We start from the raw sequence: 27068 nt of genomic DNA, 5'->3' as shown, positions 1-27068 counted from the left end.
AGTTAGTTATTTAGTGGTTTTGTGGGTTTTTTTTTTACATTTATGGGGTCTCTCAGACCTGCAGTATCTTAATTATGCCTTTTTGCTTTCAACTCGAAATCAGCTTTGGCTTTGAATTTAGCGAATTGCTGACAGGTTAATGCCTCTATATCAGCTGCTGCATCACCTGCCAAAGGAACTTGCAAAGTTAAAAAGAACAAGCTAGACCCAGAAAAATAACAGAACAGTCAACCCCCCCTCCCCATTATAGGACCATTCAGGGAGCATTACGTGATATAGGAAAATCTCCCCCCCCCCTACTTTGGGGTTACTGTAAGAGTCTAAATGGCATTAATGTGATTCCTTGTGCTGTCTTTGATGCAATGATTTATACTGATCCACTGTGCCACTATCACAAAAGTCAAGGTCACCTTATTAAACGCCCTGCTATCTGTTGGCTTTCAAAATGCCAGATGATTGAAACTCTGCAATCTAATTCTGATACCTTCTGAATGTGAATAATTTTGTTTGTCCTGGCTTGTTTTTTTAGGTCAGCCAACAGGAAACTTCACGACAGCAACGATGGCTTAAGAAGCGCATTAGAGAATAGCTGGAGCATGTACAACAGATCGCTGGTAGGCAGCGACATTGCATAAGCAATATGTTTAAATAATTGTGCAGTAATATAAATATTTGCTCTTGGTTATACCAATATAAGCCGTAAGATAGTGATGGAAATAATGTAGTCATTCTGGTTTGATGCCAAAGTAACTCACAGTGTGATCTTGTGCACTTTTATTCAAAAGCAAGTCCCATCAAGTTAAATGAAGCTTAAAAAGCTAAAGGGACCCCTGACCATTAGGTCCAGTCGTGGCCTACTCTGGGGTTGCGGCGCTCATCTTGCTTTATTGGCCGAGGGAGCCGGCGTACAGCTTCCGGGTCATGTGGCCAGCATGACTAAGCCGCTTCTGGTGAACCAGAGCAGCGCACGGAAACGCCGTTTACCTTCCTGCCGGAGTGGTACCTATTTATCTACTTGCACTTTGACCTGCTTTCAAACTGCTAGGTTGGCAGGAGCAGGGACCGAGCAACGGGAGCTCACCCTGTTGTGGGGATTCGAACTGCCAACTTTCTAATCGGCAAGTCCAAGCTCTGTGGTTTAACCCACAGCGCCACCCGCATCCCTTAAATGAAGCTTACTCCCTGGTAAATTAGGAATTATGGTTGCCACCAGAGAGTATATGGTGTTCTCTTCTGCAAAGCTAATGTACTGGAACTTTTCTCCATATAGGTTAAATTATGTTTCAGTCACATAAGGAAAAACAGGTGGGCAAAAAACAAACAAAAACCCCTCACATGGAAATCCTTCATTTACACTATTTTGCCCCTGATTGGACCACAGAAAAGGGGCTGACTGCTGTTCAGCTAGTGTAGCTCTTGCTTTGCGTTTTATCTAGTGTCAAAGTGGACCAGACTTCTGCTTGCAAAGCAGGACGTTACCTTCTTCTCTTCACCCCACAGCCCTCTGTGCAGCCTCAAAATCAGTTTCGGGGTGGGGGAGATTGTTGCCCTACCTGCCCAATGTTCAATACTACCCTTTGGTTTTGAACATTCCAAAATAACAAAAAAAAAATGTCCAGAATCAGGACTACCATTTGTTAGCTAAAGAGTACAGTGGTACCTTGGTTTACAAACTTTTTTTTTCCATATAATTTTTTATTAATTTTCCAGCACAATTGTCCAATTTTATCCAAATTTTAACAAATTACTCTTTTTGGACTTCCTTCAGTTTCTCTGGTAATCATCCGTAATTACTCTTCAATACGCATTCCCTTCATTGTATTGCCATTTAACTTCCCCCCCTTTTCTATTTCTTTTTAACAATACATCTTAAACTTTTACAGTGCTTCTTGAAACCCCGCTACCGTTGTTTGCACATCACATACATTTTTCAGATAATCTACAAACTTTCCCCAATCTTCGATGAACTTTTGGTTTCGAACATAGCTTATTTTCCCAGTCAATTTGTCCAATTTCCCATAGTCCGTCAATTTCATTCTCCATTCTTGAATCGTCGGTATTTCCTCTTGTTTCCATTTCTGGGCCAATAAAGTTCTTGCTGCCGTAACTGCATACTGAAATAATTTACAGTCTTTTCTTCTTATTTCTTTTCCTGTAATCCCTAAAAGAAAGACTTCTGGTTTCTTAACAAAAGTATATTTTAACATCTTTTTCAATTCATTATATATCCCAGAAACTCTTCACTTTCTTACATTCCCACCACATATGGTAAAACGTTCCCTCTTTTTCTTTACATTTCCAACACTTATTACATGTTTTATACATTTTTGCAAGTTTTACCGGTGTAATCCGTTCCGGAAGTCTGTTCTTAAACCAAAGCCTTCTTAAGCCAAGGCGTGCTTTCCCACAGCAGCTGGGGACTCAATTTACAAATGGAACACACTCAACAGGAAGCGAAACATGTTCTTATTCCAAGGCAAAGTTTACAAACCAAAACACCTACTTCCGGGTTTGCAGCGTTAATCCAAGTTGTTCATAAACTAAGCTGTTCTTAAACCAAGGTAGCACTGAAGCCAGGTGTTCTGAAAAGCTTTCTTTACCTATGTTTTTCAGCGTCTGACAAACACTTCTCCAGGGAATACTCTCGCCAGAAGCAGTCCGAAATGCAGCGGTGGCCAATCTCCCCAAAATCCACGATATGACAGGTAGAACTGATACAGGTGTTACTTTATTTTTTTCAGATCTTAGCAATTTAAAGGAGACCTTTCAGGCTGTGATCCTTTAAACACATGCACTTTCTGAAAATACTTTTCGCTGAAATTGATGAGGCTTGGTTCTAAGCTACTGTGTTTCGAGGCCTGCAATGCCAGCAAAGCATCACAGTTGGGAAAAAGTTAGAGCTAAGCGTCTTCCCTCTGTATCAATTCTGTGTTTGTGTGTGATGGGGGAAGCCACTGTTCATTGGAACTTGCCCTATTTAAATCTAGGAGGACTGGGAATGCTTAATGCCTTTCTGAGACATGTAAAGAGCACAGACTCACATCCCTAATCTTCTGTTTTAAGTGATTAAAGTTGCTGGTAGATCCAGACGCGTTGATTGGCTGCCTTACCCCATGCTGCTCTCTAGTGGAGTTAATGATCAGCGAGCAACAAGGGACATGCTTCTGCCAGCTGACTATTAGGAACAACCCATTTGGATTCCATCCAGAGTAAAGTTAGCACTTCCCATACACTAACTGTTCTCGGCATTTCTACCCGGATGAATAATTTTGCAAACTTGGGGTTGGCACTGCAAGCGTTTCTAGAATATCATGCGGCAGCTTCAAGGACAGTAAATGTTCATTGAACTTCAGAGCAAGGTCCTTGCAACATTCTTTTCTTGAACGTGCATTGTTCCCTGTTCAGTGAAGAACTGGAATAACTTTTTCATATCTGCAGAAAGCCAAAACATTAATCAGTCCTCCAGTGGTTTACCAGTAGTGATGTATGGAAGTGAGAGCTGGACCATAAAGAAGGCTGATCGCTGAAGAATTGATGCTTTTGAATTATGGTGCTGGAGAAGACTCTTGAGAGTCCCATGGACTGCAAGAAGATCAAACGCATCCATTCTGAAGGAAATCAGCCCTGAGTGCTCACTGGAAGGACAGATTGTGAAGCTGAGGCTCCAGTACTTTGGCCACCTCATGAGAAGAGAAGACTCCCTGGAAAAGACCCTGATGTTGGGAAAGATGGAGGGCACAAGGAGAAGGGGGCAACAGAGGACGAGATGGTTGGATAGTGTTTTCGAGGTTACCAGCATGAGTTTGACCAAACTGCGGGAGGTAGTGGAGGACAGAGGTGCCTGGCGTGCTCTGGTCCATGGGGTCACGAAGAGTCGGACACGACTAAACGACTAAACAACAACAACGTTTCCTTAGCAAAGTGTATCTCAGGGAATTTGGAAACTATCTTCCAACTCTGTGACTCAAAATTAGAAGACCATTAACCATGTGCATTAGATTTGAACTAAGAGGTGATGAGGAAAGCAAAATGAGAGGGTGGTGGTAGCAGAGACTCCAAGGTAGTAGAGAGAGAACTCAAAACAGTGGCCCAGCTTGAGTGATCGTGTGTGTGTGTGTGTGTCTGAGTAGGATTAGTGGGGGAAATGGAAGCAGGACTTGCAGCTGGGCTGTTCTGGAAAGGCAGAAAAATGGCATGCAGTGTGTGTCTTGTGGCCCTTCGGCACACCAGTATTATTTGGCTGTAGATAAGGAACTTTGTCAGCCAATGTTATGGAATGTTGTTTCTCCATTCAGGTCATACCATTCGTCCTATATGGATGAAGACTACGATTCCCTGGCCCTTTGTGACCCTATGCAGAGGACAAACTGCGAGGTTGACAGCCTGCCCGAAAGCTGCTTTGACAGTGGCTTGTCTACCTTGAGAGATTCAAATGATTATGATTCAGAAGTGGAATCTAAACACCAAAGGATTTCTCAGAGGCCACAGGGTCTGCGTGAAAGCTTTACGGGTGATGCGTCTGATACAGATGTAAGTCCAGACTTAACTGCATTTTAAAAAGAGACAAAATTACTACTTGCTACCTGTTCAGCGAACCCAACAGTTTCATATAAGTAAGAAATAAAGCACTGGGTCTGAGTTATTACTGTGTACGCACAGACCAAAAGGGGGAGGAATCAATATGTGGCTGTGAGGTTTATTTTGTGGAATGGTTGCTCACACACGTCTGATTTGTGAGTACACAGAATGGTTTTTGTAGAGACCTGATTAAAATAAAATAAAATTCATGAATGAAATGTATGCTAATCCACAAAGGACAGCATGTTTGATATGGCAGTGATCTACTCAAGGCCCACATATCAGAGAGAATGATAACCATCTATGGTAATTTGCAAGCCCCCAAAAAATCAAGATTGTGGAAGCCACTTCTTAGGTATTATGCAAGCCTTCTTCATATGTTTGAAGGATACACCATATGGAAGGGGAAGGGGGGTGTACTGTGCCCCATCCCATAGATCATGTAGCTCCTTGGCTCTGTGTCTCTCGCCCTCCCCTCATCTCCATTCATTGAGTATGGTTGTTTGTCCAGTACTTTTCAGTACTGGCCCAGACTTGGTGGAACGCTCTGTAACAAGAGACTAGGGCCCTGCGGGACTTGACATCTTTCCGCAGGGCCTGCAAGGCAGAGCTGTTTTGCCTGGCCTTTGGTTTGGACGCGGTCTGACCCTTATGTTGCCCTCCCCTTATGGTTTTGATTTATGGGCTTCTATTAAAATGAGGCTGCATTTTAAATTGCATTTTAACACATATTTTAATAAACTGGTTTTTGTTTGTTTGTTTCCCCCCTATTTTGTTTTATTGTAATTTTATTGGTGTTAGCTGCCCTGAGCCCAGCTCTGGCCAGGGAGGGCGGGGTATAAATAAAAGTTTATTATTATTATTATTATTATTATTAATGATAACAATATATTATATTGAGCAGAAAAGGCCATGCATAAGTTGCAAACCCTGGACATCAGAGGGCAGGGAGAAAATAGCCTTCCCTGCTCTGCTAATATTTTACCTCTGTGTCAGTGTTTCTCAGTCTTTTTTTAACCCTTGCCCCCCCTTTAGCCAACAAAATTCCATGACCCCTTAGAACCTGGCTTCCCTAATTGTTTCATTTGGATTTTCAAAATGATTGAGATAGTGTGACTTTTAATTATTGCTACTTAACATTGTACATATTTTGGGGGAAACCCTCTCTCACCCCCCCCCCCCGGCCTGGAATCTTTTTACGCTTGCCCCACGCTGCAATGTTTATATCCTGTCTCTGTTGAAAATGCAGTGTGAAGTTATTTCCAAAAAAGAGAGACACTGCTGTGTGCTTTGATCCACTTCTGCCCTTCCTAAGGCTAATTTGAGGTCATTGTGGAAGTTGGTAACCCTTGCTGGTCTCTGCAGGTCCCAGATATCCGAGATGAAGAGGTATATAGTCCTGATGACGTCGGCACCGTCTTGGACTGGAAGCCCACCCACCCAGTCAGTCGAAGCAGCTCTGGAGCTTCAATAAGGAAATGTCTCCCTGTCATGTCTCCACAGGTATGTCTCCACAGGTTTCACCTGAAAGCCAACAGATACTTTTGACCTAGGGTGGAGAAATTTTTAGTCTGAGGACCCCCCTTTCAGCTTTAGACATATCTAAGGGCTTGAACATGGGTTGCGGGTGGCTCTGTGGGTTAAACTACAGAGCCTAGGGCTTGCCGATCAGAAGGTCGGCGGTTCGAATCCCTGCAATGGGGTGAGCTCCTGTTGTTCAGTCCCTGCTCCTGCCTACCTAGCAGTTTGAAAGCACGCAGTGCAATTAGATAAATAGGTACCGCTCCGGCAGGAAGGTAAACGGCGTTTCCGTGTGCTGCTCTGGTTCGCCAGAAGAGGCTTAGTCATGCTGGCCACGTGACCCGGAAGCTGTACGCCGGCTCCCTTGGCCAGTAAAGCGAGATGAGCGCTGCAACCCCAGAGTCGGCCACGACTGGACCTAATGGTCAGGGGTCCCTTTACCTTTAAGGGCTTGAACAGTGTAATATTTGACTAGTATTCTTTTAAATGGCAGATTTCCTCCCTGTCACCCTGCTACTTCATGAAATTTAAAAACTCATGCTTGGTTTCTAAAGACATTTGCCAGGTGACATGAAGGGCAGCTGTTTAAGAAAGACAAGTCCGACACTCCATTGGATGGTTTGGAATAGACACGTGCTTCTGTCTATTGAGGATGCAAGCTGCCGTAGGAATGAGATTGTTGACTGTAGACGAGAGGCGGTTTGTACACTTCATGAATGTCAATCTTACGTGTGTTTGTTTGCCCTTAGTCGGACTCTCCAGACTGCAGCTCCAGATACCCAAGCTCAGAGAAAGCTTACAAGATAGTTCTTGCTGGGGATGCAGCTGTTGGAAAATCTAGCTTCCTTATGAGGCTTTGCAAAAACGAATTTCGAGGGAACACCAGCGCAACTCTAGGTATGTTCGTCGGATTTTTCCCTTCTGGGGTGTCAGCACCCTGGTCACAACAGATTGGAGTGATATTGTATCACTTTTGAAGGAGGCTTGAGCCAAAACCCTAGGTTTAAAATATAAGCAGCAGTGGGTGTGTTCTGCTCCCGATGGACACAGTAGGTATGTGTGTAATATGTAGCAGGCAGCTCCCTTTTACCTTGCTTTTTCTTAACTAACTGCAGGCAACTTTCACTGTAAAGGCAGCAATTCAGGATGGGAGCCTTTTTTATTTAAGCAGCCAGGGACCTTGGGGGGGTGTGGAGTTCCCACTGGCACAAATGGGGTCTAATTTTGTAAGACCACTCACCACATGGTGGGGGGCAACCTCCATTCGAATCACTGGCAGGGGGTTCGACTCTGTAAATAATTGCTGCCTTTATAGTGAAAATTGGGCTCCTTGTCCCTGCAGTTAGTTAAGAAAAAACAAGGTACAACATAGCTGCCTGCTACATATGTTAAGGAATCAGGCTCTGCTGCACCAGTTAAGGAAGAACAATGTACACCAGGCATAGGCAAACTTGGCCCTCTAGATGTTTTGGGACTACAACTCCCATCATCCCTGACCACTGGTCCTGTTAGCTAGGGATGATGGGAGTTGTAGTCCCAAAACATCTGGAGGGCCGAGTTTGCCTATGCCTGATGTACACAGCTGCCTGCTATGTGTATCTGAAGAAGTGTGCATGCACACGAAAGCTTATACCAGAACAAACTTAGTTGGTCTATAAGGTGCTACTGGACATTTTTTTTAATCTTTATTTCACCTGCTAATTTGACCTGGCTGCCATTATTGTGAAAGGAAGAGGCATAGTTTGGACCCTTTGTCCTATAGCAGAGATAGAGGAGGAAAATGACAGCCACCCAGGAGGCAACATCCACTTGAAGAAACCATGGTTGGAATGGGGATGGGGAATGAAGCCTCCCAGTAACTTGCCATTAGCCAAATATTGTGAGACTTCTGCATGAATAAAGGCTTCCCCACTCTCAGCCCTGTGGGCTAATTGTATTGTGAAGGTGAAAGGCACCATTTATATACAGTGGTACCTCGGCTTACAGATGCTTCAGGTTACAGACACTTGGTTAGAGACTCCGCTAACCCAGAAATAGTACCTCGGGTTAAGAACTTTGCTTCAGGATGAGAACAGAAATTGCGAGGCAGCGGCAGCGGGAGGCCCCATTAGCTAAAGTGGTACCTCAGGTTAAGAACAGTTTCAGTTTAAGAACGGACCTCCAGAATGAATTAAGTTCATAACCAGAGGTACCACTGTATTCCAGTCCTTCTTTAGCTGCTGCAAGTGGTGTACATTTTTACTCTGTTATCTGTATTCTGTGCACGTGGATTTTGTAAAGATGATAAAATGTGCAATGATCAAATGCACTTACTTAATGGAGAATCTCATTTGAGTCACTGTTGGAAGACAGCATTCCTGTCAACCAGTAAGTGTCTGGGCGGGGCACTTAACATTGACTCTGCTAAAACCTTACTATTATTCACTTGTAACTGCATCACTGATGCAGTTTTTAATCTATGTCAGGCATGTCCAACTGGTCGATCGCAACCTACATGGGGTGCCTCTGGTCAATTGTTGGAGCAAAACAAACAAACAAACAAACAAATAAATAATGGGTAGATCACTGCAGTCTTTTTATACTGTGAGTACATTGCAGTCTCTTGGGAGTTGGACGTGCCTGATCTATGCAATCTGAAAATGCCTGTGCCTTTTGTATGTTTCTTTCTCTTAAAGGGTATGTTAAATAGAAGTACTATCAGTATATGGAAATGGTGTCATACCTGTGCCAAGTATTGAAAAATGTAGTTAATATAATTATTTCTGCATATATTTTAATCTTCATTAACAGGAAAGTAATCAGGTGTAGCCAACATGGGCCTCTCCAGCTGTTGTAGACTCCATCAGACTCAGACAGCATGACCCATGGACAGGGGTGATAGGAGTTGTAGTTCATCAGCACCGTGAGGACACCATGATGCTCACCTCAACTTAAATTAAATATTGTCATCACAATTGTCGTAGAGTTATGTCAGAGTGTCTTCCAGACATTATTAGACTCCAAGATGGCATGGCCTGCGGTCAAGGACAATGGGGACTTGGGAGTCCAACAATATTTGGAGGTTGGGGAAAGCTGCACTAAGTTATTCCTCTGCCTTCGTATTCCTCTGTTAAAGGTTATAATGGATTCTGTATTTTTTTTTTTTTAAGGTGTTGACTTTCAAATGAAGAGGCTCATTGTTGACGGGGAACCTACAGTGCTGCAGCTGTGGGACACGGCGGGACAAGAGAGGTTAGTGTGACCTGGGGTTGTACCTTGGGGTTAGATCTCATACCAAATTTCAAAGGGAGAAGCAATAATTAAGATCAAATCTGTGAAAATGCAAGCCTCAGTCTTGACCTGTACTTGCATAAAAGTGGGTTGAGTTTGCTGCTGTGCAGTGAAGCTGGTTGAAGATATCCATGCGATATGAAAAATGCATTAGTAGGTAAGCTGTAATGAATTGGGATTGTTATTAATGAACAGTATGGCCAGGGAGATTGCAACTTTTCTATAAACATTTTCCCACTTGTGTATTACTATGAGGATCTGGGGGTGGGAAACCAATAAGATCAATATAATTCATTATATTTTTGCAAATTTCCTTTTTCCTTTTTTTTTTGCCATTCCTACCATATTTCTCGAAAGTTATGTACAGAAAGGCTTCCTAGTGCATCATAGTACATTTATATTGAAATCCTTCAGCCTGGGATGCTGAATGCCTTGAGGCAACATACCGTGGTTTTCATCAATTTTCCTTTTCCATTATATTAAAACTATTTCGTACAACGCAGGATATTCATTCAATGCAATACATTTATACATAAAACATGAGTGGTGGCATGTTTCAGGGAGGGAAAGAGACCCCCAAATTAATCACACATATGACTCTGTGGAGGTGTATTAATAACTAAGTCATCTTTAGACAAAGGCATCTCTGCACCAACTCAGGAAGCTTTCAGTATAGCCTTAACTATATAACAATATAAATGGGCACATATATTTCCCATTCAGTTTTTTTATGTGTACAATTTAAGGATAATTCTGGCATGTTAGCCTTTAAAGTCCAGTCTGGTCCTGGGCTCCCCATCAACAATGTTTGAATCGTGCCATTACTTTCAATGCCTAATGACTGCAGCTTATACAATCTACATTTTTTAAAAAAAATGAGGTGCCACCTTCCTTAAGTTTAAAAGTTAGCACAAAAGTTTGTACATCTTGCACTAGGTCAGTAATGGTGATGCTAATACAGTGGTACCTCGGGTTAAGTACTTAATTCCGGAGATCCGTTCTTAACCTGAAACTGTTCTTAACCTGAAGACCACTTTAGCTAATGGAACCTCCTGCTGCTGCCGTGCCGTCGCAGCACGATTTCTGTTCTTATCCTGAAGCAAAGTTCTTAACCTGAAGCACTATTTCTGGGTTAGCGAAGTCTGTAATCTGAAGTGTATGTAACCTGAAGCGTATGTAACCCGAGGTATCACTGTAGTGTCCAAACCAAATTCTTGCTACCCATCAGCATTCAGGGGTCCAGACACTGGGATGCTTTGCTTTCTGTTTCCTTGGAGACAAATTATTATCTTAGAAGACTTGGCCACAGATTGGACTAGCAGGTGCCTCCGACTCGCCAATATTTCTCCTGCCTGCACAACAAATGGGTTCAGGTCTCTGGGTCTGGTCTACTGAGTTCATTGAACTCGTGTATAGATCAGACTGGAAAAAATAACAACAAAAGAGTTATTATTAGTGTGGTAAAACCTAGTGCGGTTTTAAATGTAACTTTTTCTTAAAAGGTTCCGAAGTATTGCTAAATCGTACTTCAGAAGAGCAGATGGGGTACTTCTACTATATGACGTTACCTGTGAAAAGAGTTTCCTGAATGTACGAGAATGGGTGGATATGATTGCGGTAAGGATTTTGCCTATGTGAAACCTGTGGAGCATGCTTCCAACTCGGTGTACATAAGATTCCCACTTAAATCCAGTGAGCTTCTTCTGGAGTGCTGTATTTATTTGTGAGACTGACACCTGACCAAATTCAAAGGAGGTCACTGTAACAGCCAATAAGCTGATTGGCAATTTCAGGGAGCCCCTTTGAGGTCTGGAAGAAGTAGCTATGATTCAAACTACTTTCTCCAGATGCAACATTTTCTCCTCCGCAGATGTTTGCGGGGGAGGGAGCTCCATTGTAGAGCAAGTGGTTGGGAGTCAAACTGCTTCTCCCAAATGGAGAAAGCAAACATGCTCAATTGCACTAGGGACTTCTCAGCTGGCAACTCCCTAGTGGGGATCCCTGTCAGTGCCCATCAGTTCCTTCACAGCTGTGGCCACACCTGCTCCCACCTCAAATCACACCTGACATCAGGAGTGGGACAAGTGGGCGTGGTTCCTCACCACTGGTTTAGGTTGTAAGAGGGATTTGGTACACAGGTAACTGCAAGCATTGCTCTGAGCCACTGTGAGTCACAGGAAATGTCTGTTGCTTCCCTGGATAAACAGCCAATTCATGTATTGACTTGACCAATGTAGGGCAAGCACTTGCTTTCATTAATAAAGGCTAAATAAAACATTGACCAGGAGGGTTGAAGGTGGGATGTTCTTTTCTCTTTTTTAAAATGGAAACTCCCTTTGTTTTTAAATGTTATAATCAGATAATTCCATTTCAGTGTGGTTACTGTATTCAATATAGCTTGATAAATGTGCCTGTACAGTGGTGCCTCGCAAGACGAAATTAATTTGTTCCGCGAGTTTTGTCGTCTTGCGATTTTTTTCGTCTTGCGAAGCACGGTGTCAGGAAAGTTTTGGAAAAGCTTTAAAAATCACCAAAGTCTTTAAAAACCTCAAAAAAGGCTACCACACCGCGTTCTATGAGTTGCTCCTCGAAGTCAAGTCGCAACTGTATTAACGGTGTTAAGAAAAAGGAAACAAACTCGCAAGAAGTTTCGTCTCGCGAAGCAAGCCCATAGGGAAAATCGTCTTGCGAAGCAGCTCAAAAAACAAAAAACCCTTTCGTCTTGCGAGTTTTCCGTCTTGCGAGGCATTCATCTTGCGAGGTACCACTGTATAATCTAACTGACGTCCATTGAAATTTGACCTTGTACTTTTTGACAGCAGAAGTTTAAATGTCTAATTGGAGCTTAGTGTCTCAAGCTCCAGCAACCCCTAAAACCCAAAACAAACTGTGTTCTTGCAGGATGCAACCCATGAAAACATTCCAATCATGATGGTAGGCAACAAAGCCGATCTTCGCCAGGTGCTTGCTGAGCAAGGACAGAAATGTGTGCCGATAAACTATGGAGAGAAGCTGGCCATGGTAAGAACTACAGAACCCATCGCTCACAGTCAAGAAAGACTTGGCAGTGGGAAGGGGAGGATTGGATGAATGTATTAAAATGATAGTGTCAGATCTTGGATTTACGAGAGTCAAGTCATAAAGAACTGAGATTGTAATTCACTTAAAAACATTGGTATTGGATGACACTTAATAAGTGCTTAGTTTGAAATGTGCTGCAAATTTATGGTTTGTCGCTGGCTGGTGTTTTGGCAACCTTTATTCAGGTAGGTACCTCAAAGCACGCAGAAACAACTGTGGCTAGTGAACTGTACCTCCTGTAGGTTAGCTTCTTCTCTGGTGTTCTTGTGTATTTTAATGAATTTATTGGAAGGAAAACTTCCATGCATATGTTTTTGTTTTTTCACCTAGACCTACAGTGCGTTGTTCTGTGAAACAAGTGCTAAAGATGGATCTAATATTGTGGAGGCAGTACTTCATCTTGCTCGGTAGGTTGAAAGATACGAATTACTTTTTCTTAACCCCATTTGCACTGTTTCTCTTTTTGGGCGAGGGGAGTCAGATCTGCTAAATGGCATTTCACGTCTTAAAAAAATAAAAACCTGCACAGATGTTCTTTCTGTGTAAAATGAACATGAACCTTGCGTTACGTGCGATGGCGTCTCCCGGAAAGCTGCTTCCCAGGAGAACGTCAAGTGCGAAATACCTGTGTGCTCTTGTTTCATGCGCTGAGCGATACATTGTTTTCTCATGCAGTCCTGTGTGGAATTGCTTTCTGTGCAGGAACTTTGTAACTTAGGAAGCAGCCTCAAAGGGCTTTTGAAACCTTAAGCAAAGGAACATACTGTACCCTAAGCCTCTTAATAATTGTCTTCCAAATTGTAACAAATGCTGTTTGTTTCAGTACCCAAACATAAATTATTTGTCCCTATGCTGCTTGAAATATATGACCTTTCATACGAAAAAATTAGGTGGTTTCTGGAATCATTTTTCTACATTTTACGGCAAGCTGTTTTGTTTTCAAAAGCCCTTCTTGAATTAATAAAAATAAGTATTTGGATTCCTGGAAAGAGGCAACGCTGCTTGTTCATTCGGAGCACAGCGAAAAACCCTTATCTTCCAATGGCAACAGGTGCAGCAGAGGTGGAACAATCCACTTATCTGAAAGTATCAATTCAAAGTTAATTGTTGCCTTGTGGTATGATTCATTTCCAGGAATTTTCAGGCGCTACCCTTTAAATAGCGCAGTGCATTAGAGATTTCCAGGGAGCAAGTACAGAGCAATTATATAACCCAAACAGTTGATGGAAAACAGACCTCTTAGTTCTAATTTTCAGACTACTAAATGAATTATTCGAGACCTGAAATGTTCTCCACTTTATGACAAAATTGAGATTTTAACCATTTTGTTCATCCTAGAGTGGGAAACCTGTTTTCTGGGGTTTATATTTGAGAGTGGTTGCAGACCATGAACAAACATACTCCAAAACTCTAGAGGTGCTTTAGTGGTGATCTTTCCTGACTGCTTCCAAACTGAAGAAAATAATTTGCTTGCTCCAATAATGTTTCCAGGGGAAGCTGAGGAGGACTCCTCCAGATATTGTTGGACCAACTCCCATTGGCTCCCATCAGCATGGCCAATGTCAGCCATGATTAGAATTGGAATACAGTGGTACCTTGGGTTACATATGCTTCAGGTTACATACGCTTCAAGTTACAGACTCTGCTAACCCAGAAATAGTGCTTCAGGTTAAGAACTTTGCTTCAGGATGAGAACAGAAATTGTGCTCCGGCGGCGCGGCGGCAGCAGGAGGCCCCATTAGCTAAAGTGGTGCTTCAGGTTAAGAGCAGTTTCAGGTTAAGAACGGACCGCCGGAACGAATTAAGTACTTAACCCGAGGTACCACTGTACCAGCAAGATCTGTGAGGCACAACATTGGTCACCTCTGCCACAGCCTCTTGAGCATGTAGATTATAACACTGCATTTTAATTTCTCTACTTTTACATGGTGAAGGACCATAGATCTGTGGCAAGGGCCATTGTGCATGGAATGTCCCAGGTTCAATCTTTTGAGTTCTCATGTTGAAAGTATCTCAGGTAGCAGGTATTGAGAGAGGCTCATCTCTCTCTGAGACCGTGAGAGCTGAACAGGGAATGAATGGGGAACATGAATGGGGCATTTGTGGTTCCTCCAGATGTTGGTGGACATGGCCCAATGGTCAGGGGTAAAGGGTTTCCCTATCCCTGGAGCAAACATTGGCAGGCTAGATGGATTAATAGTCTGACCTGGTGTAAGCCTGCTTCCTATATTACCAAGAGCAAATAGGACCCAATATAGCAAGCCGTTCACAGGACTGCAGAAAGTAAAGGCAACCCAACTACATGTTAGAGCAGTACCTTTTATTAGGCCAACCAAAATGTCACAAAATAGTGTGCAAGTGTTGGAGAACTTTTTATGAGGCTAGATAGTAAACCACAAGGGGAGAGAGAGGAAGACAAAATCCTGGCTGATAGTGAATCCATGGCATGTGAAAGGCAACTAGCAAACTCAAACTTGGTTCGGTTGAGTATGCAGGTTTTGGGTTGTAGTCAGGTCTGCTAGTAATCATACCAAACTATTATTTTTCAGAGAAGTGCGAAAAAGGAGTGACAAAGAGGAGGACAAGTCTGTGACAAACCTGACTGGGACATCATTAAAGAAGCCGTCTCTCACCAAAAACTGCTGTGGTGTTTAGAGACAATCCAGCCCTCTTTTTGCCCCAAAGAAACAGATTCCTGTGGCTGGGGCAGAAAAGGAGTAATGAAGGATTTAGGCATAGATTGTTCCGTAGAGAAGAACCTGAGAACCATTACTCTTGAGTTGCCACATCCATTCAGCAGCTTCAGATTCTTTGGAAGTCTGTTGAGCAAAACCAAGCCAGGGAGTCTGGGACCTTCAGTTCAGAAGCAGAACCAGACACTCCTGAGACATCGGTTCCTGTGTGCAAGAACCAGCTGCAAACCGCCTGTGCCTTTTAAAGACAACTTGCCCAAGAAATGTTGAAGCAAGGCATCCTCTTTACTCGAAATATACATGTAAATATGTAAGCTCATTCTCTGACCTCCTGGGAGACATTTGCTGCTGTTCGTGAAATTTCATCCCCGACCTGAAACTTGCTCCATGTCTATTTTGAGTGGAGTTCTGCAGTTCTTAACTTCCCCCTGCATTCTGCGCTGCATCGGGTTCTCAAGGAAACATGGCAGCAGTCAACCTCTAGGCAAATGAACCTGCATTGGAAAGGAAAATGTGGCTGTGTCAAAAGCTAAACTTATCATGCATCCCTGACGTCATTTAGGAACTTTGGGGAAGAATTCACCATTCAGGCTTGCTTCTCCTTTTAGAAGCCATACATGTCAGTTGACCAGGATAAATGAAATGTGTCTTAGCTGTCACTGTGGTGATGAACCCATGTCTGGGCTGTACAGCTTTGGAGTGCTCCCAGTTGCAGGGGATGTGTTTGTAGTAAAATGTAAATTAAGCAGGTTTTGAAGAAGGCTAAGCTAGAACCTCTTTCCCCCTCAGGCATCTTGTTTTCTGGGTGGAGAAAATCCAACTAAGTTCTAATCAGAGTGAGCCACTGAAATTCATGGGTGGAAGTTAGTCATGCCTGTCAGGTTCAATGACTACTGTGAGGACTAACAATGGATATAGTCCAATTTTTGTTACTGAAGAGAGTTAATTTGTGTGCATCCCACATCTCAAGAGGTATAGCCCAAGCACAGGCTCATGACCCTTGTGAGAACTAGTGCTTAGGTCTGTCATGTGCCCTTGGTTGAAAGACCTGCTCCCCACATGCCAATATTCTCATAATGCAGTGGAGTTAAATATGGGTCTTTTCTTCCCACCTTCAAAATAATGAGCTCTAATGCTAACTGATTTAGATCAGCAGCTTTCACAGGCTACACCCTAAGTAGTCTGTACTTAGCTTAGGCAAACAGCTGATCCAAGCCTCTGCAGCTCATCTGGAAATAGTTAACTTTGCAGTGGGCCTGAGTTCAAACAATCTAAAGGGAAAGAAAGGGAAAGGCCCCCAACAGATAAAACAATGGAGAACAAAAACTCTTGCATACAAAATTAGAGGGTTGATTCTGACCTCTCTTACTGATAACTACTACCTGAAGCAAGGGCTTTTTTCTGACCTGTGGAATGGGAAGTTGGTGGAGATTTGTACATGCAAATGTTTGTTGACTGAGCTAAGAAACTTGGGCTCTTTTATATACGTTAAATATTTTACTGCATTTATAGGTTCATATCTTTTTCCTTATAACTAATTTATAAAAACTAGTCTATTTTTATAGATGTATAGATTTTATTTTGCTTTCCCATGCTTTATCATAGTGAGGAAAGTGTTTGCAATTGAAGCATTTGTTAGCTGTTCATGTCTGTGAAACAGCAACCTAGAAAACTAGTCTAAATTCTGCAAGTCTCAATAGAACTGCCTGGGTTGTGAGGGGTGGGTATATTGCTTTACTTGTAGCTCAGGAGTAGCCAATCTGTGGCCCTTGGGATGCTGTTGGACTTCTGTTCCCTTCAGCTACAAGCCAGCACAGCCAGTAGCCAAAGATAACAACCTCTGGAGGGCTACAGGTGCTCCATCTTGGTGTAAGCAATGTATCCAAGGAAAAACTGCAAACAGAGAATTGGGGACAATGGAAATGTTTAAAATTGGGGTGAAATGAAAATACAAATGTTTGTAATTAGCCAACTCGGATGCAAATCTGTGCTGAGTAGAGCACTGGAACTGATTTGCATGTCCTCCTTTTATACATACATTTATACTCAAATCCTAACAATCGAGCCCAGAATTTCCAGTTTTCACAGGTTGATTTATTTTAAAGATTTCTAGGTGTTATTTTAAAGCACCAGTGGCAGTAATCTTGAAGCATTCACGGTTATGGGTTACAAGTCTGATATGCAAACAAAAATTGAAGTGTTAAAATAAGTATAAACTACTCAGCATCAGGGCTTATACAAGTCTTTGAAATGCCTTTACAGTAGCAGGGGCCGCCAAACCCAAGTACTGGTTTTGTTACCTCGACAACAGCCAGCAGTTTAAAACCAGCATGATTGCACTTTTGCAACTTTAGTTTCTATATCTGAAGTTGCCAACTTCCTAGCAAATCATCCTTTATAGATTGGAGCGGTACAAATACGAATCCTGCCACGTGCCAAGAAATCCCTGTCTATTTCAATGGAAAGAGCGGTTCCATTCATGCCATGAAATGTAGTACAGGATTGCGGAACCTGTGTCCCTCCAGATGTTGTTGGACTACCACTCTTTCCATCCCTGACTGTTGCCCTTGCTGGCTGGGGCTGATGGGAGTTGGAGTCCAATAACACCAGAGGACCGTGGGTTCCCCATCCCTGCTGGAGTGCAAGGAGATCTTTTCCTTTCTCCTCCACTCACAGCAACTCATTGCACAATGTGGGACACTGGACTGGGACACGCCAGTCCTGAATATGTTTGTGCCCATATGTTTGGTTAGCAGAACTCAGCCACTTTGTACAACTAATTTTCTTGTTGATTTGTTGAGTACTTGTAGTCTTAACTGCAAAAGTAGTCTTTATTTATTTAGTGACCATGTTACCATATACATGTATATTTATTTTCGATGGAAAATCTTTATATGATTTTGTTTCTCATAAATTATGTACATAAGATTTATTTTTATGCATTTAGCACTTCAATACCATTGTCTGTCACTTACTGTCTTTAGCTTCTGAAATGTTAACACATACCGTGCTGTTTTTAAAGCCAATGATCTTTGTGTTTTGGCCTCCTTAGATAATTGATCTGCTAGCAAAGTGCTTTGGTAGCTGGCCTTTAAACACGTGCCAATAGTTTTTATGAGCCAAAATATGCCGCACCAAAATGTCTTAGAATTAAAATGCTCTATAAAACATGAATGAGCACTCTCTTTATTGAAAATGTCATTTTTGAAGTCTTTCTAATATGGTTCTGTTAGGTAGTTGCAAACATTGTGATCCTATGCTTTTCCCACTCAGAAGTTAAGTACTCTTAAGTGTTCAGTGGGACTTGCTCCAGTCTAGGATTGCCATCTTAGTAAGCATGCCTAATTAAACCATGTGAAACTCTGTTCTGTAAGTCAGAGGTGAGCAGAATCTCAACTAGGATTTCCTGGTGGGCCTCTAGGTGATTTGAAGTATATTGGCATTGGTTTCTGGCTACTAATTGTTTAAACATGATGACAACACATGACCTCCCCACCACAGAAGAAGAAGAAGAAGAAGAAGAAGAAGAAGAAGAAGAAGCAGCAGCAGCAGCTGGAGGATATTAATCAGGAGTGGATTGACTGATTGACTGATTTGGTATAGGACTGTAAGTTCAGTCTACTTCTGGTGCTCAGAACAAATTCCTGAGCTAAAAAGTCTTTCATTCTAAGTGTATGTCTTTGCACTTATTCATTCATTCATTTAAATAATGAATTAGGATTCATTTCACTTTTACAGGACCGTATATTTCCCCCCCCCCCAACAAAGTTGTATCTCTGTGTATGGATATTCAGTGACTTCTGAGAGGGGTGGGCAAGAGAATTAGAAGGGTGCTTGTTTCTTTAAGTATAAGATGGCGGAGGGTTTCCCTCTATTACACATCTGAAGAAGCTTTGCCAGCACCTGGCAGGTGGCTTGGTTCCCCTCAGCAGTCCCGCTTGAGTGCAACAGCACCCCCCCACCCCGCGCGCCATAACATGAATATGCGACAGCCCTGCTTCCCCAACACTCAGCTGTTTCCTCACTGCTCAGCTGTGTGGATGCATTGGAGGTGGAGGAGTCCCTGTGAATCGGTTCACCCTCCACAAACCATATTTCCACATGTCCTGCTCATCCGCTCACAATGTGCACACAGATGGGTGGATGGAGAGGTGTGTGAGAGAAAGAGGGCGATTATCTTTCCTCTATCTCATCCCATGTATAATGTACATACACACGCATACAAACACACTCTGGGTGGGTTGGAGTGTGCACCCAAATTGGCATGTGAGGATTGGCATCTTGATCTACAGTGAATGCAGATTTAACTTTTCTGGGGCCCTGTCCCTCTCTCCTCTTGCGTATGTTCTTTAAAAAGCATATTAGATGGTAGATAGCAATCACTACAAAATACCAATTGGCAATCTTACTGTCGTGAACAAAGAAACTAAAGGCAGGGCTGTTCCCAATTTTTCTCTCCTTGCAATTTTGTTTTGTCCCTACTAAAATTATCAATACAGGCATAATTCTGAATCTAAATGGCTTCATGTTTCAGAGCAGAAAAAAGTATTTTTAAATGGAGTTTTTTTAAAAAAACTGCATTTTGTCCTCTCCAGTACTATGCAGTGCAATTTTTTTGGTGGTGGTGGGGGAATAAATGGACATTTTTTTTCCTTCCTCATGAAGGCTCTTTCCTTACCCAAATACACACACACTGCACAAAGAGGTGCCATTCCTTTCAAAATACAGATGCCCAATCCAATATGGACTCTTCGTTCATTGCCAGAGCCTGCGCAAGACATTTTGGCAGCTGAGGTGAACCACAAAATGGCGCCCCCACCCAGCCAGGAAAGGAGGGGAAAGTGGGTGAAGACCTACACTGGGAACAAGGGGGCCAGATCAAATCAACGGTTTGTGGGAAAGCCTCTCCTCTTCCCAGAGGGGAGGTCTTGTGAGCAGAAATCGCTTCCCGTGTCTGCAGGGTGGTGGTGGCTGGGCCCCCTGCTCATTGGAGTCCTGGGCCTGCGTCACGCACTCCAGCCAGCCAATCTGGCAGGCTGGGGGCATGGTTTAGCCATTTAAAATGGCCACAGACCCTACAAGCTCCTCGTTCCCTGCTCCCTTAGATAACCCGCCTGTCCACCCTTTAGGCTTTGCTTCAGCACCTGACCTTGCTATGGACCTTGGTTGGTTGCCCAAGGGGCTGGTAGGAATTTTTTCCACTTGGCAGATTGGCTCCAGCCACTTGGTTTTTCACCTACCTCATAGCAAATTGCCACAACTTTGTAAGGTTAGGCGGTTAGGCATTGGAAAATGCATTGTGTGTCATGGGTTGTGGCCATCACCTACCCCTCCACTTGAAGGGTATTCTGTTAAAGTAAGTCCAGCGGTCATGGTTCCTGTCTGATGCCCAGGTGGTGGCTAGGGCCATAGTACGACCCTCTGGTGACTCTGGGGAAAGCTTCCAGTTGATTTGCACCAACAAGCTTCCCCCTGCAGGTTTTTAACCCTCGTGTGATTCCCTGCAGAGAGGGGAGGAGTCAGGTATAGTCTGTTCGGATCCAGTGCCTAAGCCAATACCACTCACATTCTGTAACCAATAAAGTTGTGGCCCTTTTTAGCCCATTAACCTAAAATACTTGTGTCCATTTGTCTTATTTCATCACGGAGCAGGGTCTTGGCTCACAATCAAAGGCTGCTGTCAGAACCACAGTGGGTGGGTGCAAAGTCCAGGAGACCCCAGAGGGCTGCCCCAACCATTTCCTCTCTAGGGATGGGAGGAAAACAGCAGCGCCTCCTATTTACTGAGAAGCCCCTGGCGAAGCAGAATTGGGGGTGGGGACTGCAGAGAAGGTGGAAGGTCCAGCCTCCATGGAGTGTCGTTGTCACTCCATCTGCTGCAGTTGTGAATCCTGTTGCCCAAGGCGACCGCCTCATCTTGCCTCATGGGTGGGCCGGTCCAGGCCACTGATATTTGCGGAATTTCCCACTTCCCCGTTTGTCTTTGCAATCCTCCATGCTTTCTTAAATAATTTCTTTTCGACTCAGATGCTTTGGGGATCTCTAGCTATCTTCAGCCACGCAATTTCTTCTGTGCAGGGCGGTGTGTGGCTCGCCCCACCCTGCGACAAACTCTTTTCTCCTTTTACAATCAAATATAAGACCACATGGAGTAATTCAGCCTTTCAGAGCAATCAATTCAGAATGATTTTCTGTCATTGCGATGCAGGCAGCACATCAAACCTTTCAAATCTCACCTTGCAGGGCTTGTAATGAAAATAGCCATGCAGAGAGAGAGAGAGAGAGAGAGAGAGAGAGAGAGAGAGAGAGAGAGAGAGAGAGAGAGAGAGAGAGATGCTTTTGGCTCCTACAAGGAGCTCCTAGCATCATTCTGTGTCATACAGACCAACTTGCAGTGCTGCTCACTTACTCTGGTTTCACATTGCTGCCCTGGTTTTAGTCAGATTTGTAGATTTTGCTTCCTTTAAAACTTATACAAGCTAAAACTCCCTTCAGATTTTAGATATAGAGAAGTTGTCCTGTGGTCCAAAAGAACTGAATTCTGCAAATGACAACCAAGGAATTTCTATGGAATAAAAGCTTACGCATTTTTAAATATAGTATATAAAAATGGTACCACATGAGGGCAGCATTGCCCAACTGAACCCCTTCTTTTCCAACGAAGATAATACCTCAGGACAGATAGGCATAAAGGAAAATAATCATTAAAAATATATGTTTTTTTTAAAAAAACTAGGTTATTGCAGAGGAATGTTTCAAGCTAAAAGTCTTGTCAGGCACTCCCTCTCCTTCTGGAGGATATTTTTGTTTAACCATTTGACATTAAAAATAAAAATTATATTTTGCTCTAGGCAAAGTCTGGCACATAATATATTAACCTTAGAGTAGTTATTGTAACCCTGTTTGATCAGGTTGGGTGGGTGATTAGAGATATCGAATGTGCATTTTCATGTTTTGCTTTAAAAACACTGTAGACGTACTGCTGTTGTAAATACTGCTTGTTGTTCAGCCATTTGAATTGTGGGGCGAGAAGAGGAATCGCTAATGAAGCTAGGGGCACTTCCAGACTTTCATTATTTTGGGGTGGTATTCAATCACGTCCCCCAAAAAATCAGGTTGCAAAGTGAAATTTTATTGGCAGGCCTTGCGCAACAAATCCACTTTTTGCTTTAGGTAAAGTGACAGGAAGGTGAACTGGAAAATGCGGGATAATGCCCTTGTTTTGACACGTCGTCTAACCTCCCTGCAGACGAATCAGAAGGAATGCTCATTAAACAACCAACCTTGCCTAGCTTCTCAAGGACGAATGTGCAATGAATCTGGAGGTACCCTGGAGGAAAAACGCTACTGTGATCCAACTTGTGGTTGACTGTGCCTCCACATTGCAAGCACGCTGCCCAGTAACGGTAGCTTGTCAGTAATATGTGGTAATGGCTTCTTAGTTAAATCATTTCTGTTAATAATAATAATAAAATCCTTATTGTGGCAGTGTTGATAGGTTGCTTTAATTAAATCTGGTCACTTGTAGCGCAACTGACCAATCTCTGCTGCTCGGCTGCTTTTCATTTTAATTGCATGTAGAGCACTGAGAACCGAAATGATCAACCTTTAGGGTACTTTCATGAATTACTGGAAAGTCATCTGCACAAATTCTCTGCATCTGTTTTGATGATTGCACTGCCAAAGCATTTTGCTGCTCAAAGCAAAGCCCAAGTCCTTGCCACCAGGGGTCACTATTCTCACTTGTTTTCTGTTAAAAGCAGGGCTTTTTTTCCAGCAGAAACTCAGGTGGGTGCCATTGCCATTATTAAGAGAACAAGGGAGGCGTTCATGGTGAGTTTCGGCACCTCTTTTTCTAGAAAAATAGCATTGATTACAAGTATCATTTTTGCACTGTGTATAGCAGTGTGTGAGGGTTGTGTGTGTTTGTATATCTTTTATAGTGATCAGACAATAGTTGTATGATGAGCTCATCTTTTCGCCAACCTTGCGCTTTGTTTTGTGGTGTTTTTAAGAAAAAGATGACTAAGGTTTTCATTCATAGGCACCTCTCAAGCATTAACTGCGCACGTACATTATTTGCATTAATTGCAAATATTAAGCTTTGTTGACTGATAAAAAGTAAAGGTAAAGGTACCCCTGCCCATACGGGCCAGTCTTGACAGACTCTAGGGTTGTGCGCCCATCTCACTCAAGAGGCCGGGGGCCAGCGCTGTCCGGAGACATTTCCGGGTCACGTGGCCAGCGTGACAAACTGCATCTGGTGAGCCAGAGCCGCACATGGAAACGCCGTTTACCTTCCTGCCAGTAAGCGGTCCCTATTTATCTACTTGCACCCGGGGGTGCTTTCGAACTGCTAGGTTGGCAGGCGCTGGGACCGAACTACGGGAGCGCACCCTGCCGCAGGGATTCGAACCGCCGACCTTTCGATCGGCAAGCCCTAGGCGCTGAGACTTTTACCCACAGCGCCACCCGCGTCCCTGATAAAAAGTACAGACCAGTTATTATTATTTTTAATATATATGACCCAAAATGGACTGCAACTTGAAAATAAGATCATTTACAATAGGTTGAAAAGCAGCAGCTGAATCAACAAATGGAACAGCCAAACAGCAAGCAGCAATTATTGAAAATGGATCAGCAGCCTTGCCAATAATTCACTTAAGAGTGGTCGGGAAGGCCTCTACTAAAATACCTCATGGAAGTAGCTGGTGGATCCCTGTCAGTGACACACTTAATACTGGTGCTGACACCAAGAAGACCCTGCATCAAACACTGAGCTACACTCAGCAGGGCCTAAAGCACCAGGAAGACCCCTGTGGGATTAGGCACTTCCTGCCAAGCCCTCAATAGAATTTAACATCCCCTACATTGTGGTTGAGAGGCTATAGACCGTTCTATTGTTTGCGAAAATGCCTGAATGTGCTGGCAAGCGGAAACGTCAGCTGAAATTAATGATTCATTTTTCAGCTTCATTTGCACGCCCTCGGGTTTTGCGCTTGCTTTTCGGCACATAGTCTGGGCTTGGTTTATTACCGTATGCCATGAACGATTGGTCTGGACCAAAGAAAAATCCCTGTGCATCTTTTGTTTCTAATTGTCACTCTTCTTCTGGATTATTATTTTTTAATTTTTAAAGAAGGGAAATGGCTTTTTCCTCTTTAGCAGTGGGGGCAGTCAGAGGCCTCTGGGTAGTGAATGGCTTTTCCCTGTTTCTCTATTTTTAAAAAATGAGTTGCATGGGAGACCTCAAAAAGCCATGTTCTGTGATTGTTTTTGCATTGCTTCAGTAACTCTGGAGCATTTATCCATGTAATAGCATGGTCTTCTGCTTCACTGCCTGCGCAGGCCTCATGCTTCAGTAACTTTGCTTGATAGGATTCAGATGGAACACTGCTTAGTATATTTTATGTATCTGGATGAATATTACAGCAAACAAGACATAATCGGCTTGACTTGGAGGCTAATTAGGCTTTCACTTTAATGTATAAAATTATATGAGTCTGAACCATCTTGTTTACGTGGAAACGTTGTCATGGGTTTGAAAGGCGAATTATTGGCAAACAAATATGGAGAAAAATTCAATAATGATGCCTTTTTGCTTTGAAAGCGTTCACAAAAAGAGTGTTAATTTCAGTGTCAAGATTTGGCCTCTGGATTGCTAATTCTATGCATAACTTTGCTGGCACCTTGGAAAGATTCCACAGGGCTGGATCAAACAGGCAAAGGGTAGCTGTTCACATTTGGATGGCAGAAGTTGTCGGAGGGCAAAAGGTAAGGCTCTGGCGTAGGGTTGCGGGAACCTGTGGCCCTTGAGATGTTGCTAGCCTCCAGCGCCCATCATTCCTGACCACTGGCCGTAGTAGCTGGAGCTGATGGGAGCTGGGAGTCCTGTAATATCGCGATGGCCTCAGGTTTCCCACCCCTTCTCAACAAAAGGTGATTTCCTAATGCTAGACATGGTGACTGAGGATTGGCGCTTCCACAGTAAGTAGAGTGGTGCTCCAGATTCAGCTGAGCCCTGAGCCGAATTGGACCTTATTTATTTATTTATTTATTTTAAAAAAAAATATTTCAAAAGCAAAAAAATAAATAAATAAAATACAACCATCAAATTCAAAATCCATATTCATTTTCTGACATAAGCCTATTACATAGATTACCTAAATTAAAATATATCTAACTGCTCTAGGCTTCCCTTTGCTATATGTAAATACAACACAATTACCAAATTATATTATAAAATGATATTATAGGTTCCCATATACCCCCCACTCCCCTTCACCCACGTGTGATCTCAATATTTTACTTCTTCCATCTTGTTGTGTTGTTATAATTTAATAATTATTCAGTTGATTCTATTATTCTTTTCTTGCTTACCCCGGCATGTTTTACACATTCTCTATTAATATTTCAATTCCAGAACCATGTTTTTTCATGTATTCCTTCACTCCATCCCACTCTCTAATTATTCTCTGATTTGAGAGGCCGCTAATAATTGCCATCAATTTTGCCATTTCTACAAACTCAGAGTTTGTTTTGCCATTCTTGGGACTTGGGAATCAGAGTCAGGTTTGGACAGCCATGAACCATCCAAAGTTGGGCTGGATGGCCAGGAGCAATTTATGGCTGTCAGGGTGGGAGAAGAGCCAAACATCATCATCATCATCATCTTCATCATCTACCATCTACCACTCTGGGCGGCCCTCAACAGAACACTAAAATACAATAGTCTATTAAACATTAAAACCTTCCCTAAACAGGGCTGCCTTCAGATGTCTTCTAAAAGTCAGGTAGTTGTTTTTCTCTTTGACATCTGGTGGGAGAGCATTCCACAGGGCGGGTGCCACTACCGAGAAGGCCCTCTGCCTGATTCCCTGTAACTTGGCTTCTCGCAGCAAGGGAACCGCCAGAAGGCCCTCAGCACTGGACCTAAGTGTCCAGGTAGAACGATGGGTGTGTGTGTGTGGAGAAGCTCCTTCAGGTATTCTGGACCGAGGTCGTTTAGGGCTTTAAAGGTCAACGCCAACACTTTGTGTTGTGCTCAGAAATGTACTGGGAGCCAGTGTAGGTCTTTCAAGACCGGTGTTATGTTGTCTTGGTGGCCACTCCCAGTCACCAGTCTAGCTGCCGCATTCTGGATTAGTTTAAGTTTCCGGGTCACCTTCAAAGGTAGCCCCACGTACAGCGCATTGCAGTAGTCCAAGTGGGAGATAACTAGAGCATGCACCACTCTGGCGAGACAAACATCTAGCAGGAAGAGCCTGTCAAAAGGCCAAGATCTACCCTGACTGCTGGCTGCATCTTCTTGAGAAGAGCTGGCTATTGGCTCTCTCTTCCTGCTTTAGGCCTAACCTTGAAGCATCACCAATCAGGATCAATGGCCGTCTCAGTGGAGGCATTGATGCAGGGCTGGTGCAGAGCTCTCCTTTGCAAGCAAGGTGGTCCCTGGGTTACCCTAGGTTGGGTCAGCCTGACTGGAGACTGCCAGCTCAGGGTGGATTGGGAGGGGTGGCTCCTGTTGTTGTTGTTGTTAAGTCATGTCCGACTCTTCGTGACCCCATGGACCAGATCACGCCAGGCACTCCTGTCTTCCACGGCCTCCTGCAGTTTGGTCAAACCCATGCCGGTAGCCTCGAGAAAACTGTCCAACCATCTCATCCTCTGTCGTCCCCTTCTCCTTGTGCCCTCAATCTTTCCCAACATCAGGGTCTTTTCCAGGGAGTCTTCTCTTCTCATGAGGTGGCCAAAGTATTGGAGCCTCAGCTTCAGGATCTGTCCTTCCAGTGAGCACTCAGGGCTGATTTCCTTCAGAATGGAGAGGTTTGATCTTCTTGCAGTCCATGGGACTCTCAAGAGTCTCCTCCAGCACCAGAATTCAAAAGCATCCATTCTTCGGCGATCAGCCTTCTTTATGGTCCAGCT

At 43.3% G+C, this 27068-nt stretch overlaps 1 protein-coding gene across 3 annotated transcripts in view; it reads left to right on the top strand.

The window, feature by feature from the left end:
• The window catches only part of RASEF (RAS and EF-hand domain containing), a 39915-nt gene extending 21598 nt beyond the window's left edge, over nucleotides 1-18317 (top strand). For all 3 annotated transcript variants that reach the window (XM_028748786.2, XM_028748788.2, XM_028748785.2), the window contains 10 exons: nucleotides 530-614; nucleotides 2614-2705; nucleotides 4296-4530; nucleotides 5944-6081; nucleotides 6849-6996; nucleotides 9249-9330; nucleotides 10872-10986; nucleotides 12271-12390; nucleotides 12781-12857; nucleotides 15000-18317. In XM_028748786.2, the coding sequence (XP_028604619.2) occupies nucleotides 530-614; nucleotides 2614-2705; nucleotides 4296-4530; nucleotides 5944-6081; nucleotides 6849-6996; nucleotides 9249-9330; nucleotides 10872-10986; nucleotides 12271-12390; nucleotides 12781-12857; nucleotides 15000-15105 (1198 nt within the window). In that variant the 3' untranslated portion in view covers nucleotides 15106-18317. The remainder of the gene's footprint in view (nucleotides 1-529; nucleotides 615-2613; nucleotides 2706-4295; nucleotides 4531-5943; nucleotides 6082-6848; nucleotides 6997-9248; nucleotides 9331-10871; nucleotides 10987-12270; nucleotides 12391-12780; nucleotides 12858-14999) is intronic.
• Nucleotides 18318-27068: the final 8751 nt, after the last annotated feature.

This window comes from Podarcis muralis, chromosome 11, assembly GCF_964188315.1.
Source record: "Podarcis muralis chromosome 11, rPodMur119.hap1.1, whole genome shotgun sequence".
Taxonomy (NCBI): Eukaryota; Metazoa; Chordata; class Lepidosauria; order Squamata; family Lacertidae; genus Podarcis; species Podarcis muralis.
Note: the sequence above shows the minus strand (reverse complement) of the source record. Positions and strands in the feature narration are given on the sequence as shown.